This window comes from Parasteatoda tepidariorum, chromosome 7 (assembly GCF_982258835.1).
Source record: "Parasteatoda tepidariorum strain Cologne lab strain chromosome 7, Ptep-v5.0, whole genome shotgun sequence".
Classification (NCBI taxonomy): domain Eukaryota; kingdom Metazoa; phylum Arthropoda; class Arachnida; order Araneae; family Theridiidae; genus Parasteatoda; species Parasteatoda tepidariorum.
The window spans coordinates 48,287,553-48,304,684 of record NC_141761.1 but is presented as its reverse complement, the minus strand read 5'-3'; the positions used below and the strand labels follow the sequence as shown (position 1 = coordinate 48,304,684).

Here is a 17,132-nt window from a genome sequence, read left to right as displayed (position 1 = left end):
TTCGCACCCAATTCTAAAAGCTAGGGGAATAGACATGCAGTAGGGTGCGTAGCTTTTTTAAAAGGTGCTTATCTTTGATTTTTGTTTTTTAAAAGCCCTTAAAGGTGCTTTTTTCATTGGATGTTTTTAAAAAGTGCTTAATTTGCCCTTTTTCAAAATGAGATTTTTCCTTTACTGTAATGATTTTCGTTTCAAACTATGCAAAAAGACACAGTTCACATTGTTCTATTTAACGTTTTCACAATTAATTTAACCCCAATCTATTTCGGCATATTGCCAATCCGTAGCGTATGAAAACGCCATTCTTTTTACATGATTCAAAATTTCATGATTTTTGACAATTGTCAAAAACAATGCCAAAAGTTTTTTTTGCATGACGGTTAAAACAACCATTAATTGTCAAAAACTTTCCAACCCTGCCTAATTATATTTTTTTAAAGTGCTTAAGACTATTTTTTGAGTGCTTTAAAAGTGCTTAAAGGGTGCTTATTTTTTGTTGAATAATTTGGCTACGCACCCAGACATGTTGAGCAGTATCGGAGGAACTACTTTCACTGATACGAATTTTATCTTGATTTTTGTCCAAATTTAGTTTATTCAATGAATATTATGAAAATGAAAATTTTATATTCATAAATTAAATTGTTTATTACTATTTTAAATTTAAATTAGCATTTTTAAAATATTGTTTAATTTTTGATTTATGTCAAATGCCTACTCAGATATTGAGATATTTGTTTTCAAATTTTTGTTTTTTATGTTAATTATTTTCTAGTTATTTTTTGAAGCCAGGCTTTGTGCACCAAGTATAATTTTCCTTGATGAAATAGATTGTATTGTTGGCAGGCGAGAATTTGGCTCTAAAGTGGTTGGAGTAGCAGAAAAGGTTTTATCTACTCTGCTCACTGAAATGGATGGATTTGGTTAGTTATGAATACTAATTTGAACTTCTTACATTCAGAATGTTATGCTGTAATTGAAATAATCTGACTGAAATAACTTTCCCGCCCTTTTTATTTATTTTTACCATTGAATTAAACTCATGGTTGATTAATAAAAAGAATGTCTGCTATGAGTAATTTTGATTATCCTCAATTTTTATTGCCTTAAGCAGTTTTTTTTTTTTTTTTTTTTTTTTTTGCCATTTGAGACAACTTTTTATCATTTAAGTACTGTGTAGATATAGTGATTCTATATCTCATCATTATTAGTGATTGGGGAAATGATTTTATTATGTTTGAAATAATTAGTCCAAAACTATTTTTAGCATTTTTAACAACTTTAAAAAAATGTTAGTTAAGTTCCACAGAATAATGTTTTATTTTATGTTTTCAGCACATTTATACGAAAAATTTTCATGCTCATATGGTGTTTTCTTCTTTTTTTTTCTTCCTTTTAATATTTCAAAAAATAATCTGTGTAAGTGAGCAATATAATCTTATCTCAAATTATGTTGAAATGCTAAAAAAATACTTTGGCTATTCTTACTGATTATGTTGAGGCAATTTATGAGTCAAATGCAAAAGGTTGGAACTGTATTAAATCAGAAACATAAGACTGACAATGACATATGCTATTTCATTTCTCATTTTTAAATGAACTTTTTAGCATAGTTGCTCAGAGATAAAATACTCATACAATCCATAGATTATTTTCTCTCATTTATATGCTTGTTGTAGAACATTGTCAAGCAATCTGCTATAAGGCTGATCTGTTTGGGTTTTATATGTAAGTTCACTTGAAATATTTAAAATATTTACTTTAACTTTGTTGATTCACTTATATGTACTATGTTACAGATATGTTGTGTTTAAAGTATAAATTTGACTTTGTGGGCCTTTAAAAGAGATTTTTATTATATTAGTCAATTTTTTCATTAGTAATAAATTTTAACATCTTCCAATCATGCATTGTAAATAACTTTGGGTATTTAAATAATACTCTCCTACTTCAATATTTCAGAAGACCAATCCTACCACAACAATAGTTCTAATTTGTTCTTGCAACAATTAATTATGTTTTTTTTTTGCATTTCTTTTGCATATAAAGGATTTTTGCTACATAAACTATAAAATAAATTATGCTTAGCAAATTTATTTTGCAAACCAATTGCCATCCATATGGCATGTACAATTAAAAGGAAAGTTATGATTATTTTATTTAAGGGCTCATTATGTAAGTTGCATTATACAGGGCTACTTATAGTTACATTGTATACATATTACATACTATTTACATTATATAGTGTTTCTTAAATTATTACATTTTCTACTTTTTTTGGCAAATCTTAGGTCAATTATGCAATGTAAAATAAATTTTAATTTATTATTTTGAGAAAGTAAAGATAATTATCTTTTTATCAGATATTTTTGTATACAAACCATTATATGAAACAATAAATAATTAAAATTGTAAAAAATGTTACATGCATATATTACAAATTTATAACCTCACTCATAGTTTTTATTTAATAAATAAATCTTATTTACTAATTTTTTGAAGTTGTTACTTTGGATTTAACTATTTTACTCACTTAAATTTTTCTGCACTTTTAAAAGAATATTACATTTTTATAATCGTAAATTTAGGGCCTTCTGTTTTTTATTAGTTTAATTTTTGTGTAATTTAAATCAAATACACATCTAAAATTTTCTATTTGGAAGTGAAAAATAGTGTTCAGCTGAAATTGATTTTTTCTCAAGAAAACATTGAAAATTTAGTTATTTATTGAAACTGAAGCACTGAACTGTACTAAAAGACTATTATCATTAACCATTATTAGAAAATTATGTATAGGACCCTATAAGTTATGCGGAAATTTTTTAAAAATTATGCGGCAAGGATGCGGTGTCTTTTAAAAATTATGCATGCAGAAGTTAGTCCAGAAGCTGCGTTTTCTTTCAAACTCTGTCTTTGTTTTGTAAAAAATTTGGCCGTAGCAGGATACAGCTCTTTCACAATCTACTGAGTTAGGAAGCACTGAGAGCACTTGTCTTGCTTTTTTTGTAAGTTCTGGAAATCTCTCTGAGACTACCTCTGAATTCCAGAATCTAATTAACTCCTGGTTTGAACATTCCTTTACATATTCTTTGTAAGCAGCATACTCGAGTTTTATATCTTGACCACTCATTCCTGGAATATTCTTGAATACATCGTCGTCTTCAATATTGAGATTGTCTATTTGTTCTGGATCGAAAACTCGAGCAGCTTTCATGAAGTTTAATGCAGGTTGATTAAACTTGGACCTGCTTTTTTTGAATACGTTTAGTTCTGGAGAGTAGTAAGTATTCAACTTTGGAATTGTTTTGTGAAACACTTCTTGAAGAAATATGTTGCGTGAATCTTTTCGTGAGTATGATGCCTGAGAATTACATCGAAGTTTAGACCGCAGATCAAAAATCTTATTGTAAGCTTTGTGAATAGATACACCACATGTTTCGAAAAAGAGAAGAGTATCCATTAATACCTGAGCATGTGCTGCAATGAACTGAAAGTCTTTGCAAACGTACTTGCTTTCCACCAAAACTTTGCACTGATTGAGACAAGCAGTGTCAGAAGTTAGATTTATTTCACTGCTAAAAAATTCTATGTAAACATTACAATATTCAGCATGATATTGCACTGATTTAAACCAGGAATTCCATCGTGTCTTTATTGGTGCTGGACAAAGTTTAGCTTTCTTATTGTCATCTGTTAAAAACTTTAAATAACGGCGCTTTCTTGCAGGACAATGCTTGAACAATTTCTTAAAGTTTCCTGTGAATTTGTCCACCACTGTCAGATTCTTGGAAAGATCTGACCACCTGACCAAAAAGATTCTTGGAATTGAAAAAGAAGATATATTTCAATTGAAAAAAAATCCCTTAAGGAGAAATTTATCTGGTAAACGAATACATTTTGCTGAAAAATAAAAATTCTACACATATGCTGCGATTACGCGGAAAATTGTAAATTATGCGGATAATTGTGAATTATGCAGGTTTCCGCATCTTCGCATGATTTATAGGGCCCTAATTATGTATAACCATTATTATAAGACTATATTAAAACTGAAATGTAAAAAACACAGATTTAGATTTTTTTTCTTCTTTCTACTAGGCATACAAATATATTCAAATTTACAAAGTTTTTAAGAATTCATTAAAAATGTACTCAGTAAATGTAGCAATCAGTACAATGAGTTAATTTGATAATCAGTACAAGAGTTAATTTGATAATCAGTTTTTGTCATTATTTTGTATGTTACAACTTTTTAATGTATAAAAAGTATTTTTTTATATTATTTGTCCCATCTTAATTTTAAATTAAATCATTTTCTTTTAAAATTGAATACTCAGGTGTCAGTACAGTTTATGGAGGTTGTGAAGATCCTCATAAAGTGCTGAGTTACTGTGCTAGTGATGAAACTGTGAGTAATTTAATTGACTTTTATTCATATTTTTTATTCTTGAAAGCTTTTTATCTTCCATAATTTTTAATCAGCGTTTACCCCTATTAGATTGAAGATTAGTTAGATTGAAACTTGTTTAGAAATTTTTGATCTTTACTACCAGCATCAACCAGTTAGTTCGTCAACAAGAACTAACCGCCTTGAGGTTTCTTGACTACCTTGTTTTCCACCTTCATAAATTCAATGCTTTATAGCTTTATGTTAGTACCTTATGTATTAGGCAGCATTGCTTTGTCTCTTCGGACTTAGAATTTTAGTGCGAATTGGCAGCCTGTCGGTCTCCCTGTTCAAACTCGATTTTTTGCAATTTAATAGAGTGAGAGCCGGAATCAGTGATGATGTCCAAACACTTGCTAGTAATTGGAGAGAACTGGTTATTTAACATTACTGTCAATTGGAGTGATTAATGTGATAATTGCAAAATGAAATAATGGGAAATTATTTAGGTTAATAACCCCTAATTGCCCTGATTATTATGAAATATCAAGTTTTCTGTTTGTGTCAGACTCTTAGCTTAGCTTTCATTGGGGTAATTACTAAATACCAAATTGAAATTTTTTGTTTTCCTTTTTATTTAGCATTACTGTCAACAATTACAAAATATTGGAAAATTGTTTTGTATTTGTCTCATTTTTCTATTTATATCATTATCTTCTAACTTCGTGGGAGAATTAGTGATGAGTGAGCGAGAGCTTTCACATACAGTTTTATCATCAATATATTTGATATATTTGCTTTCTACATATATCTGAAACTATTGAATATTTTATTATGTAACTCAATTTGTGAATTATTTGTTTTGTATAAATTAAATATGTATAGATGAACAGTGAAATCTCACTTTATGGACAATATTTGAAATCCCTAGTAGCTTCTACTAATGAATAATATATTCCCAAGGAGCTTTTTCTTAACTGGATGTTGATCCTAATTTGCCTTATTAAAAAAATTCCTAAATCCACATTTATTTTTCAGTCCTCCAACTTTAAACTTGCCAGCGTACACAGCCCACCCCCATTTAGAAAGTCTAAAGTGCATAAAGCTTGCATTTCTATGACTTCTGTGTTGCAGCCCATGGACCAGGGGGTTATTATTTATTTTTAACTTACATATTATACTTCAATATTATTATTATTATTATTAACGCTTACAGAATATTAGTTATATTGCAAATGGCGTCTTTTTAGACGGTGCAGTCAAAGGAATTTGAACTTTCCTTTCTTATGACTGCCCTACTGTACACACTTCAGAAAAGTATTTCATATTGTGAATTGAACTCATTCATAGAATTTCCAACAATAGTTCAAGTATGATTGTTTGATTGAAGTGAATTAATTGATTGACTGAGTTCTAATTAATATATAGCTGAAATTTTTTTATTTTTAAAGTTATCATGTGGTGCTAAATTTGTAACTGATGAATTAAAACACTTTTATCTCTCTAAAATGATGAGATTTGGTTTACATTTTTTAAGGAAATAAAAATGTAAGGAGCCAAATTCACTTAAAAAAAAAAAGAAGGAAACTTTTCTCCCTGTGATCTTTTTCCCATGTAGGATCAATATTAAGCATGTCATGTAAGTTATATACAAAGTACACTTTGAGGCAGTTTTTTCTATAACTTTTAATCATTATGATTTTATCAAGTTTAAATCAATATTAATGTAATTCCTTCATTTAAAATATATATATACAGTGAAACCTGTGTATAACGATACTGTCTATAACGATAAACCTGTCTATAGGGATATTTCCTTGAGGTCCCGGTGAAATTCCTATTTACTTAATGTATTTTTAACCTGTTTATAGCGATAACCACTTTTCAGTTAAACATGTCTACAACGATAATTTTTCCTCTTTTGATAGTTGATTCCGATTTTTCTACCGTTGGAAAACGACTCCCCATTGAGCCTAAATGTTAGATAACAAAATGTTTTTTTTTTTTTTTCATCTCCTTTGTATGCAATATTCTTTCGTTGTTTCTGAGTTCTGAGAAAAAAAGCCACTTTTAGGGGAAATTAGAGCAGTAGAAATGGGTGAAGGGTCTCATTCATAAGTAAGTCCTTATCGTTACTCACTACGGACTGGCATGTTTTCCTTGCAATAAAGCTAATTTTAATTTTGAAGTGATGGCTCGGCGTAAAGCATTATCTTTTGAAGAAAAATTAAATATCATATCGGAAATTGATCAAGCATTGAAGCAAGTTGACGCTACTAAGAAATATGGGATTTCACAATCAACAATAGCTACTTTTTTGAAGAAAAGAAAAGATATCGAAGATGCTGTGGAAGGAAGCAAAATTGATGGTAAAAGGAAAAGATTTAAAGGTGCAGTTAATGAGGATGTAGACAAAGCTACCCTAAGATGGTTCCACGAAATGAGACAACAAAATGTGCCAATTAGTGGTCCAATGATTGCAGAAAAAGTAAGAACATTTGCGTCTTTGCTAGACAACAACGAGTTTAAAGCCAGCAATGGGTGGATTACATCATTTGGAGAACGTCCTGGTATTGTTTTTAAAACCATCTCAGGTGAAGAAAAGTCAGCTCCAGTCAATGATGTTGCATCCTGGAAGCAACGAGAAAAAGAGACTATTAAAAAAACTTATTCTCCAGAAAACGTGTACAATGCTGATGAAACTGGCTTATTTTATCAGCTCATGTCAGATAAAACAATGGCATTTAAGGGAGAAAATTGTAAAGGCTGTAAAAAATCAAAACAGAGGTTAACTGTTCTACTTTGTAAACTGAAGCCGTTCGTTATAGGCAAATACGCTAAACCTAGATGTTTTAAGAATGTGAAAAGTTTACCAGTTGACTACAAGGCAAACAAAAGAGCCTGGATGACAGAAGAAATATTTAACAACTGGCTGCTTGATGTGGATAAGGAGATGAAAAGAAAGAAGAAGAAAATAGCTCTCTTAGTTGACAACTGCACTCCTCACAACAATCCTCCAAGTTTGAAAAATATAAAATTGTTTTATTTTCCCCCAAATTGCATGTCGATTCTACAGCCATTAGATTTGGGAATAATAAAATGTTTCAAAGGATACTATCGAAAGATATTAGTTCAGAACGTTGTTTATAATCTGGATAATAAACTCCCAAATCCTTATGCAGTTGATGTAACAAATGCATGTGATTGGATTTCCGGAGGGTGGAATTCATTGACACAATCCACCATCCAAAATTGTTGGAAGAAAGCTTCTTTCTTTGAGGATAAAAGCAACGGAAACTCAGAAACTGAGCTTACTGAAATCACTGATGAAGAAGAAAAATGTGTGGCAGGCTTAAATTCGATTGTCAGTGATTTCCAAAGGTCATCTAATAAATCTTTCCAATTAACGCAGATGAATTTTTAAATTTAGATAATGATGTGTAGGTTTTCAGTGGTGCAAGTGATGAAGAGATTTTAGCAGAAGTTATCCCGGGTGATCAAAGTGATGAGAAAGAAGCAGCTGACTGTTCTCAAAACAGGACTCAAATTTCACCCGAGAATGCCATATTGCTAATTAACACCTTGCAAGATTTTGTTGCAACATTACCAAATGTAACTGATGTTCATTTGAATTCATTAGATGGACTGAAATCTATGTGCATGGAAATGGCAATTGCTTCCAAAAATAAGCAAACAAAACTAACCGATTATTTTTCTAAATAATTTCTGTTTTGATTCATAAAATTGTAAGTAAATTTTTCTTGTGTGCTGTTTCATAATTCTAAGTAAAATTTTCATTTGGAGTCTATAAAAGAAGTTTAATTTATCATTAGTTTTAAACGTATACTCTTAAATTTCAAACCTGTCTATAACGATATTTTATTTAGGTCCCTACAGTATCGTTATAGACAGGTTTTACTGTATATATATATATATATATATATATATATATATATATATATATATATATATATATATATATATATATATATATATATATATATATATATATAAATAATAATTTAGTTCATACAGTTTACAGCATTTTTTCAATTACAATTGACAATTTTTTCAGTTCCAAGATTTCACTGTATGTATATAAAAAAAAACTTTTTTCTGAATACAAGTATTCATGCTCTATCTTATTATCTTTTCTCATTGCTAATACTTTAAACCTGAAAACTGATTTTAGCATCATTGTTCATAATCCAGAAACCTAATATTGGTTTTCACTTCTGGTAATTTAATCTCTGTGATCCAGATTTACTAAGTTATTAACTGAACTTATGTTCATAGATACAAAGGTTATACATTTTCTGTTTTATATGTCTAAATAAAAAAAAAAATATTGTAGGAAGATTGCGAAGAACGTATTTCAGACCAAGTCATAGTTGTAGGAGCAACTAATCGTCCTGATCTTATTGATGATGCTTTGTTAAGACCTGGCCGTTTTGATATGATATTGTATGTGCCTCCCCCTAATGCTGAAGTAAGTTATAAAATAAAAGGTTTAAAGTTTTCTTAATATGCAGTATTTAAAAAATTCTTAACTCTGAATAATTTTTTACATTGTCCTTACTGATTAGTGCAAATTATAATGCAATCGTCATAACTTGAGGGTTCAAACTAAGATATGGTTATTGATTAGAGCTTACTTTTATTTATATAATGAAATCCAACATAATAACATACTTTTTCTGAATTATTCACTAATTATATCTTTTCTCTAATGATCCGGAAGCTTCATCGCCAAAAAAGTGGGCTGGACACTGTCTGAAAAATGTAGGGAGAGTAACTCAGTCAGGCCTGCAGTTTAAAAAGTTGTGGCTGCTAAACATTATTTTGATTTTCTTTAAAATTTCTTACTGTATCTATAGAATTAATTGTGTGAATTTATTTTATCTATTTTAAAATTTGCTTAACCAAAAATAATTTCATAGAAAATTATTTTTTAATGAATGCTTATTATATTTTAATATCTAATTAGAATTGATTATGCAATAGATCTAGCATAATCTTCATTTTCAGAGGTATGACAAAGTGAAAATTTCATCTGAATTCTATGAAAACTGAGAGTTAAAATACATGACGTGGCATCAGTCTTTTCTATGTGACTGGTGAAACTAGGGTCAGAAGTGGGTTTGTCACTAAGCGTTAAGCATTTAATCAGTTAATCTAGAGGCATAAAGATTTTTGCTTTTTGCTAAATTAAAGTGTTTTTTTTTAATGCAAAATCAAAATTAAAATATTGAACTTAAAATAAATGGACACAAGAAATAACAATTTAAACATGTACATTATTTTTTTAAATAATTTTTTTAAAATTGTTAGTATAATACTTAATAAATATGGGTAATTAGACAAAATTATTTAAGGTGTAACGCTTTCCTTTTCTACTACTTTCAGAAAGTATGGCTTAAATTTAGAGACAAACGCAACATCATAAAGTAATGTTGTAAATTTTCATTTTATTAACTCTATTTAGCACTACAGCAACTTCTTTTGTATGATGTTGGACACTCATATGAATGAACAGAATCCAAATGTTCCCAATTTTGTTTTGACAATTTTTGCAGTTGGTGAAATGTGAATTTATTTTAGTACCATTTTGTAATTTTTTTTGCAATTTTCTTGGTTTTTCAATTAATGTTGTGTAAGTATTTATTATCTTTTTAACTGAGCTATCTATATACCATTATCCATATGTCCTAGTATTATGTGTGCCTATTTTATTCTGCAAGAGTATCAAAAATTGCTATGCTATTGTTTTGGAAATTCAGCATAGTTAGGACCCACCAGTGGTGTTCCCATATTATGATGGTGTTATTTGTAACTGTTGTTAATCCCAAGAGCTATGCCGGCTTTAGTTTATTTACTGTCAGAGTCATTCATCTGAGCTGGATAGGACAGAAGAGAGACACCAGACAAAGAGGAACACTCTTATCCCCCAGGTTAGGGGATCCCTTAAGTGCCATGACTATCATGGCCCACTATGGGCTGTTGCAAGAATGCTGTGTTTCTTCATTCAAAGCTGATGTAGCATTTTGCTTTACAAAATTTTGCAATGATATTAGGTCAAGAGGTCGTGGGTTCGATCCTCAGCTGCTGAAGACTCCCCTTGTGGTAAATGGAGACTGATGCACATTAAATCTGTCAAGTGTCAAAGTTCCTCCATCGATGTTCCCATAAAAAATCATACCTCTGGGGGTACTGATCCAGGAGTTTCCTTGTCTTCTGGATTGGTTCAAAATTATAAGGCTACAGAGCTGAACATTAGTAGTCGTAAACCCAAAATTGGGTCGACTGTTCAACAGTGGTTATATATATATATATATATATATATATATATATAACCACTGTTGAACAGTCGACCCAATTTTGGGTTTACGACTACTAATGTTCAGCTCTGTAGCCTTATAATTTTGTATATATATATATATATATATATTAGGCGTATTGTCAATTTTTGTATTTTATGAACAAACATTCTCCTCTGGAACATGCAAATTGCAGCATCAATTAATAGATAACAAATTTTTAATAGATAATTTAATTAATAGATAACAGATAACTAATTAAATGGATAACTCCAGAAAGAACTTGTAAAAGGTTAAGCATGTTAGGTAACATTTTATAAATTATCAAGTGGTTCATTAGTTTATTCTGACAGCTATCTATAAATAATATTTTAAGAAATAAGATTACGATAAGAACATAATTAAGATAAGATTATAAATAAGATTAAGCTACAAAATTCTTTAGTTGTATTGATTTAAAAAGGATGTTAGAAATATTGTTATCTTTTCTTATAAATTAGGAACGTGAATCCATTTTAAGGACTTTCACAGATGTGCCTTTGCTTAATGTTGATTTGAAGTTAATAGCTGAAAAATCTGAACATTTGTCTGGGGCTGATTTAACGCATCTCTATAGAACAGTATGTTATTTTCATTTATATATTTTATTATTTGGCATTGTTTTCATTTTCATTTTCATTGAAAAAGAAGTTTTTTTTTTATTTGTGTGAAAAAAATAAATATACTTATTAAAATCAAGGAAAAAAAATTACTGTTAGATATAGTTTGTGACAAATAAATAATTCTTTGTTACTTTTTTTAAGAAATTGCTAAGTACTTCAATATATTTTTACAATTACTGTTTAAAAATTGTTTTTTATTATATTCAATCAAGAGATTTCAAATTTGAAGTGAATATTTTCGACTTGGATCATAAAGCTTATAATTATTTTGAATTATGATTAATTAAAATTGATCACTGAATGAAAACAGAAAATCTTTAGTAATATTTTTTGATAAATTATATTTAGACCTCTTGTAAGACTTTTAAAAATGTAAATTCGATAAGAATTTGAAATTTGCAAGTGTATCAAATGAACTTTTCTGGATAAGTTTTTTTTATCTTACTCTATCTTTTTTAATTTTTACTACAATTTCATTTTTAAAGTATTGTTTTGAGTAATATGAATGTTTTTTTATTTTTACCTTTTATTTTAATTAAAAAAAATCATCAAATTTTATAAATATTCTTGAAATTTGAGTGTTTGTCTTAGTAGCTCTAGAAAACTGTTATACAATTGAAAAACAACGACTTATGTGCTTTCAGTAAGATTTTGATAATGCCCCTGGGCAACTATTTTCTTTCTCCTGCTAATATTAAAAACACTAAAATAGAATCTTAAAAACTGGTAAAAGAATATTGATTCTTGAAAAATTTTGTTTTTTAAATGTGTAGCATAACATAACAAAAATGTCAAATATTATCAAAAAAAATTTTTTGTCACTTACATTGTATTTTCTATTGCACAGCAGAAAGCTCATAAAATATTTTGTTGGTAGATTTGTTTTTCCGTAAAAATATTTGTTTGCTTCCAGTAGAGTGGACAAACCAAAAAACATATCAACCTGAGTAACTTTCGTTTCTGGGGGTGACTTTAAATCTACTAATAAATTAGTGCTAATTATCAATTAAGTTATTAAATCAGAGACAAATACGTGCCTTCTCTAGACATGTTTTTTTTTATTTTATTTTTTTACATTTTTGGATTCCTGACCCTCGAAATTTCTGTTAAATAAAAAAAAAAATTCAACTAAATTTAAAAAAAATTGGATAGTAAATATATAGATTTGGCGATAGTCCAAAAAAACAGTCAAACAAAGTTTTCGCCCAAATGAATATTTTAAGATAACTCATAGACTAATTCAAGAGAGGAGTACTTAATTTTACTCCGGGTTGCTAAGCAACCAAGTTCAGACTATCTAAAAAAAAATTAAATAATGTTCTGTGATTGCTTAGAAAGCTTTATTTATTAATAGTTAAAAGAGAATACATCGAAGTTTCTAGACAATAGAGAATTTTCAGCTGATTTCTGACCAAAAGGCAAAGATTTTTTTTTTCTTTTTTATCTCCTCTGAAAAGAAAATATGAATCAATTTATAAATTATTTATGATTTTCTAAACTTTTAGAATTTGAATACATGAACTTTTTATCTGACATTATTTGGGTTTTTTTATGTTGTTTTTAACCTCATTTATACGACTTCATTTATTTTATGATTAAGACAATATATAAGATGTTTAGAAATTTTAAGATGCTTAAAAATGTTGATACGTATTCATATCAATAATTATAAAATTTATATAGAAAAAATTGATCAATATCATTCCAAATATATGCATACGTTTGTATTGTATCAATTATTAAAAAAACAAACTAAAAAATAAAATATGATCACATTCTTTCAGAAACATGCTTTTATAAAAAAAAATCTTGAATAAAAATGTGGAATAAAATATTTTTTATTCAACATAATCTTTGATTCAAATTTCTTTACTAAATTACGACAAAACTTTTTAGACTCTTAACCGCTTAACGATCGGTTAATTTTCAAGAAAACGGTCATAAAAGTGCCTATTTTTTGGCTTTTGTATTTGTATTACGTATTCGATTAGTGCTGAAATCTAGTTTAAAATAAACTATCTATAAACTACCTTAAAAAATATTCTAGTACTGCGATCTGGTGTGTAAAATGAGAAATAAAATATTTTCCAGGCAAAAGAAATGAATTAGTTTTATTCTTATTGCCGCGTTACTACTGAACACTCCAGCCCGTCAATATCACGGGAGCGAGAAATAGAGAGCAAAAACTCAACTTGTCCTTTTCACGGGAGCAAGAAGGAAGGGGTTAAAAAAGAAACATCGTATTTTATAAACTAAAAAAATGAGCAATTCGTTATTGGAATTGGATAAAAAAATATGAATGAAATTTTATGCTATGCTCGCATACGTCTAGTTCCTCGTAAGTTGACAGTTTAAATATTAATCACCCCATTTAAATATTTCTTCGTTGTCACCAAGTTATTTTTTTAAGTATCCAAATATGTAATAAAAAAATGTGTTTATTCAGAGAAAGTACATTTTTGTGTCCGATTTCGTAACTTAATTAATAGTCAGCACTAATTATTTAGCATATTTAAGCTTGCCGCCAGGAACCATTACGATTGACACTTAGTACGTGAAAATTTGATCATTAGAACAAAAGTTATTCAGGGTGATCTTTTTTTTTTGCTGACTGTACATTTGTTTGTAATAAGATTGTTTTAAAATTTAATTATATCATACTTGTCTTTTTTTGTGAGAAGGGCTCATTTATTAGACAAAATCCAATTTAGCTATGTAAATGTTTCATGTATGTAGTTGGTGCAGAATTTACAAATCCCTGCTTAATGAATTATACATTTTTGATAAACAGCCTTTTGTCCCAGAATACCTTGTTTTAATTGTAATTTATAAGTTTGAAATTTTACTAGATAGTTGATTTTCAGAAGGCTGTTAACCATATGTTCTAGCCAATATCCCGAACTTTTTGGACATAAATACTGAACCTCATTACTAAATATATCTTATGGTCATTAATTTCTTGTTAGGTGGTTCTCAAAAGGTTAAGGCAAAACACAGTTCTAAACTTAAAGCTCTGCCATCAATGAGGTTCAATTTTGTCTAGTGATATGGAATTAAAATAAAATATTGCACGGGTTTTTCATAAATACCTTAAAAAATTATTATTTTTCATCTAAAAAACAAATTATCTTTTTTCCTTAAGTCTAAATTTTAATAACCGAAAGATAGTTTCAAATTTGTTCACCAATGAAATAATGTGATTATTTACCTCTAAACTGAGAAATCACTAAACCAAAAAGTTTTTTTTTTTTTAAATTTTTATTTTGTTCCAGAAAATTAGGGGGCAATTAAAAAATTGAACACTTTCAAAGCTTTCCACAATTTTAACTAAAATTGTAATGGTTATAAAATCTTATTTATATCTGCATGCATTTCACAAAATCTTATAATCTTTTTGAGATTTAAATGGGTGATAGAAATATTTATTGTTGGTACTTAGATAAATATTAAAATATTTGTAAATCACCGAGCTATATCATTATATTTTTCCACTTCACACCATTTAATAGTTGCTTGAAAATCACTATTATCATGGCTTTTTTCTTTTAATTCTATATTTTGTCATACAAATAATCCTTTCTTTGACATTTCTCATTTTTTAAAATTATTTTTAGATAATTGTGTAAAAGTTCTGAATTCTGTCTTATTAATGGCATTTTGTTTTCTTATATAAAGGCAGTGACCATAGCTCTTAGACAGAATGAAAGCACTGAATACATAACTGAGGAGCATTTTATGAAAGCCCTAGAAATAGTTAAGCCATCTATCACCCTTGAACAGATTAAAATGTATGAGAAATTAGCAAGTAGATATGGTACATTTATACGTTAATTGTTGTCTAGTTGTGAATTTTCATTTTAATGTTAGGCCCTGAAAATAAATAAATAGTATGATATTTCTTATTATTTTTTATCTATAAATTGTGTTCCCAATAGGTGAAAACAGTTTCGCCTGCAATGCATTTATTTTAATGCTATCAGATGAGATTGGTAAGTAAATCAATAGAGATTCAACAAAAAATTGATTAAATAATTTGTCCATATCACAACAATTTAAAAAAAAATTCTCTAATAATTTAATATATTCTGGGTGAAGTTGTTATACCTGAACTAATAAATTATAAAATGGAGATAATTTTTATGCCAATATTAGAATGATTTGTAATGAAAAATTTGCACAACTATGAAAAAACTTTTATTTCATAATTGCCACAAAAAATTTGTAATATATTAATAGAATTAACCAACCTTAGAAATTTACATGCACAATTAGGTACAACAAATGTGTTCTATATGATAAAGATTATTAACCTTACTTTCCTTATTTTTATGCTTCAAAAAGAAAATTCCACTTCTAGAAGAAAAAAAAAGCTACAATAATAATAAAGCAAATGGGTCACTTTAGTGTAGCTAGAGCTCTTATTGCAACTTTTAAATAATTATACACTCAGCACTATTATTATTGATTTAATATGTTTTTTTGGAGAAAAAAATAGATTGAATTAATTTCAATCAGTTTTTTTTTAAATTTAAATTATATTTTTTAAAGATATATTACATTTAACATAATAATTAATTTATATTCCATTGAAAAATACTCGATTAAAAAAACATTTCAATCATACAAGAAAAGCAATCATTTAAAAATATGTTTAAACTAAAGATATATACTTGTAAAAATAGTCTAGATATTTTATCAATGAAAGAGAAATATAAAAAATTTCTCTATTAACGTTAAGCACAAAAATTTTTGATCATAAGATATTAAAGAGTAGCCTACTCTTCAATATGTTAAGCAAATTTAATTTTTTTTAAAAAAAGGAACTTTTTCAGATTAAGAAACTTCCCAAAAATTTGCGTTTTGGAAAAAAAAAAAAAAAAAAACTGAATTAGGATTTTGAAAATTCGTAGCAAAAAAATCACTTTAGATTAAGATGAAATCAATACTGATTGAAAGTATAAAGAAAATCATTACTGAAATGCGGAATTTGAAATTCACTCTCATATTATAAATAGCAAGATTTTAAAAACTGTGAGGAAATTCATAGCAGTAACTGCCAAAAGAACCATCACAAAGATCACTTGAATTTATGATTGGGGCAAAAGCAGTGCCGGATTAAGCGTATGCGGCTTTAGGCCATTCAAATTTTCAGGGCCCTTAGATTAAAATTTTTTTCTCGTATATTTTTTAATTATTGAAAAGTAAAAGTATTTATACATCTTTCCATTTAAGAAAGCATATTTAAAATTAAAATTAATTAAATTTTACTTTATTTTGTTAAATTAGAACTAAAAAATAAGCATAACATTTTATAATCATAACATATATATTTGAAATTAATTTTTTTTTTAAAAAATCATTGCTTTTCTTAATTTTTTAAAATTTATTTTCAAAAAATCCATTTTAAGGGGGCTCTAAGCCATGGCCTAGTCTAGCCCAATGGGTAATCCGGCACTGGGCAAAAGAGATACCAATTTTTTAATATTTAGGAGAAAATTTCTTCTAACGGTAGCTAAGTTTATGTTTTAATGTACGATTCTTTGTTTCGTGCACCTGATTTAGTTATTTTCTCCACCTCTACATGAAAATAATTCATAACTTCATATGAAATGCCACTTGTTCCTCTCTCTTGTGGCGAAGTTTTTAAAATGCTGGCTAAATTACTAAAAAACTATGTAAGTTATAGTTTTTAATTGACTTCCACTCTTAAAATATTTTTCCAAAAAGCGTTGTAGTTGGCAGCCCTGGGGCTAGCACTTTTTAGAA

At 28.1% G+C, this 17,132-nt stretch overlaps 1 protein-coding gene across 1 annotated transcript in view; it reads left to right on the top strand.

The window, feature by feature from the left end:
- Positions 1–15,261, top strand: part of LOC107445164 (ATPase family gene 2 protein homolog B) — a 31,436-nt gene extending 16,175 nt beyond the window's left edge. The window contains exons 5-9 of the mRNA XM_016059507.5: positions 776–923; positions 4,338–4,408; positions 8,742–8,876; positions 11,205–11,324; positions 15,042–15,261. Of these exons, the coding sequence (XP_015914993.1) occupies positions 776–923; positions 4,338–4,408; positions 8,742–8,876; positions 11,205–11,324; positions 15,042–15,197 (630 nt within the window). The 3' untranslated portion in view covers positions 15,198–15,261. The remainder of the gene's footprint in view (positions 1–775; positions 924–4,337; positions 4,409–8,741; positions 8,877–11,204; positions 11,325–15,041) is intronic.
- Positions 15,262–17,132: the final 1,871 nt, after the last annotated feature.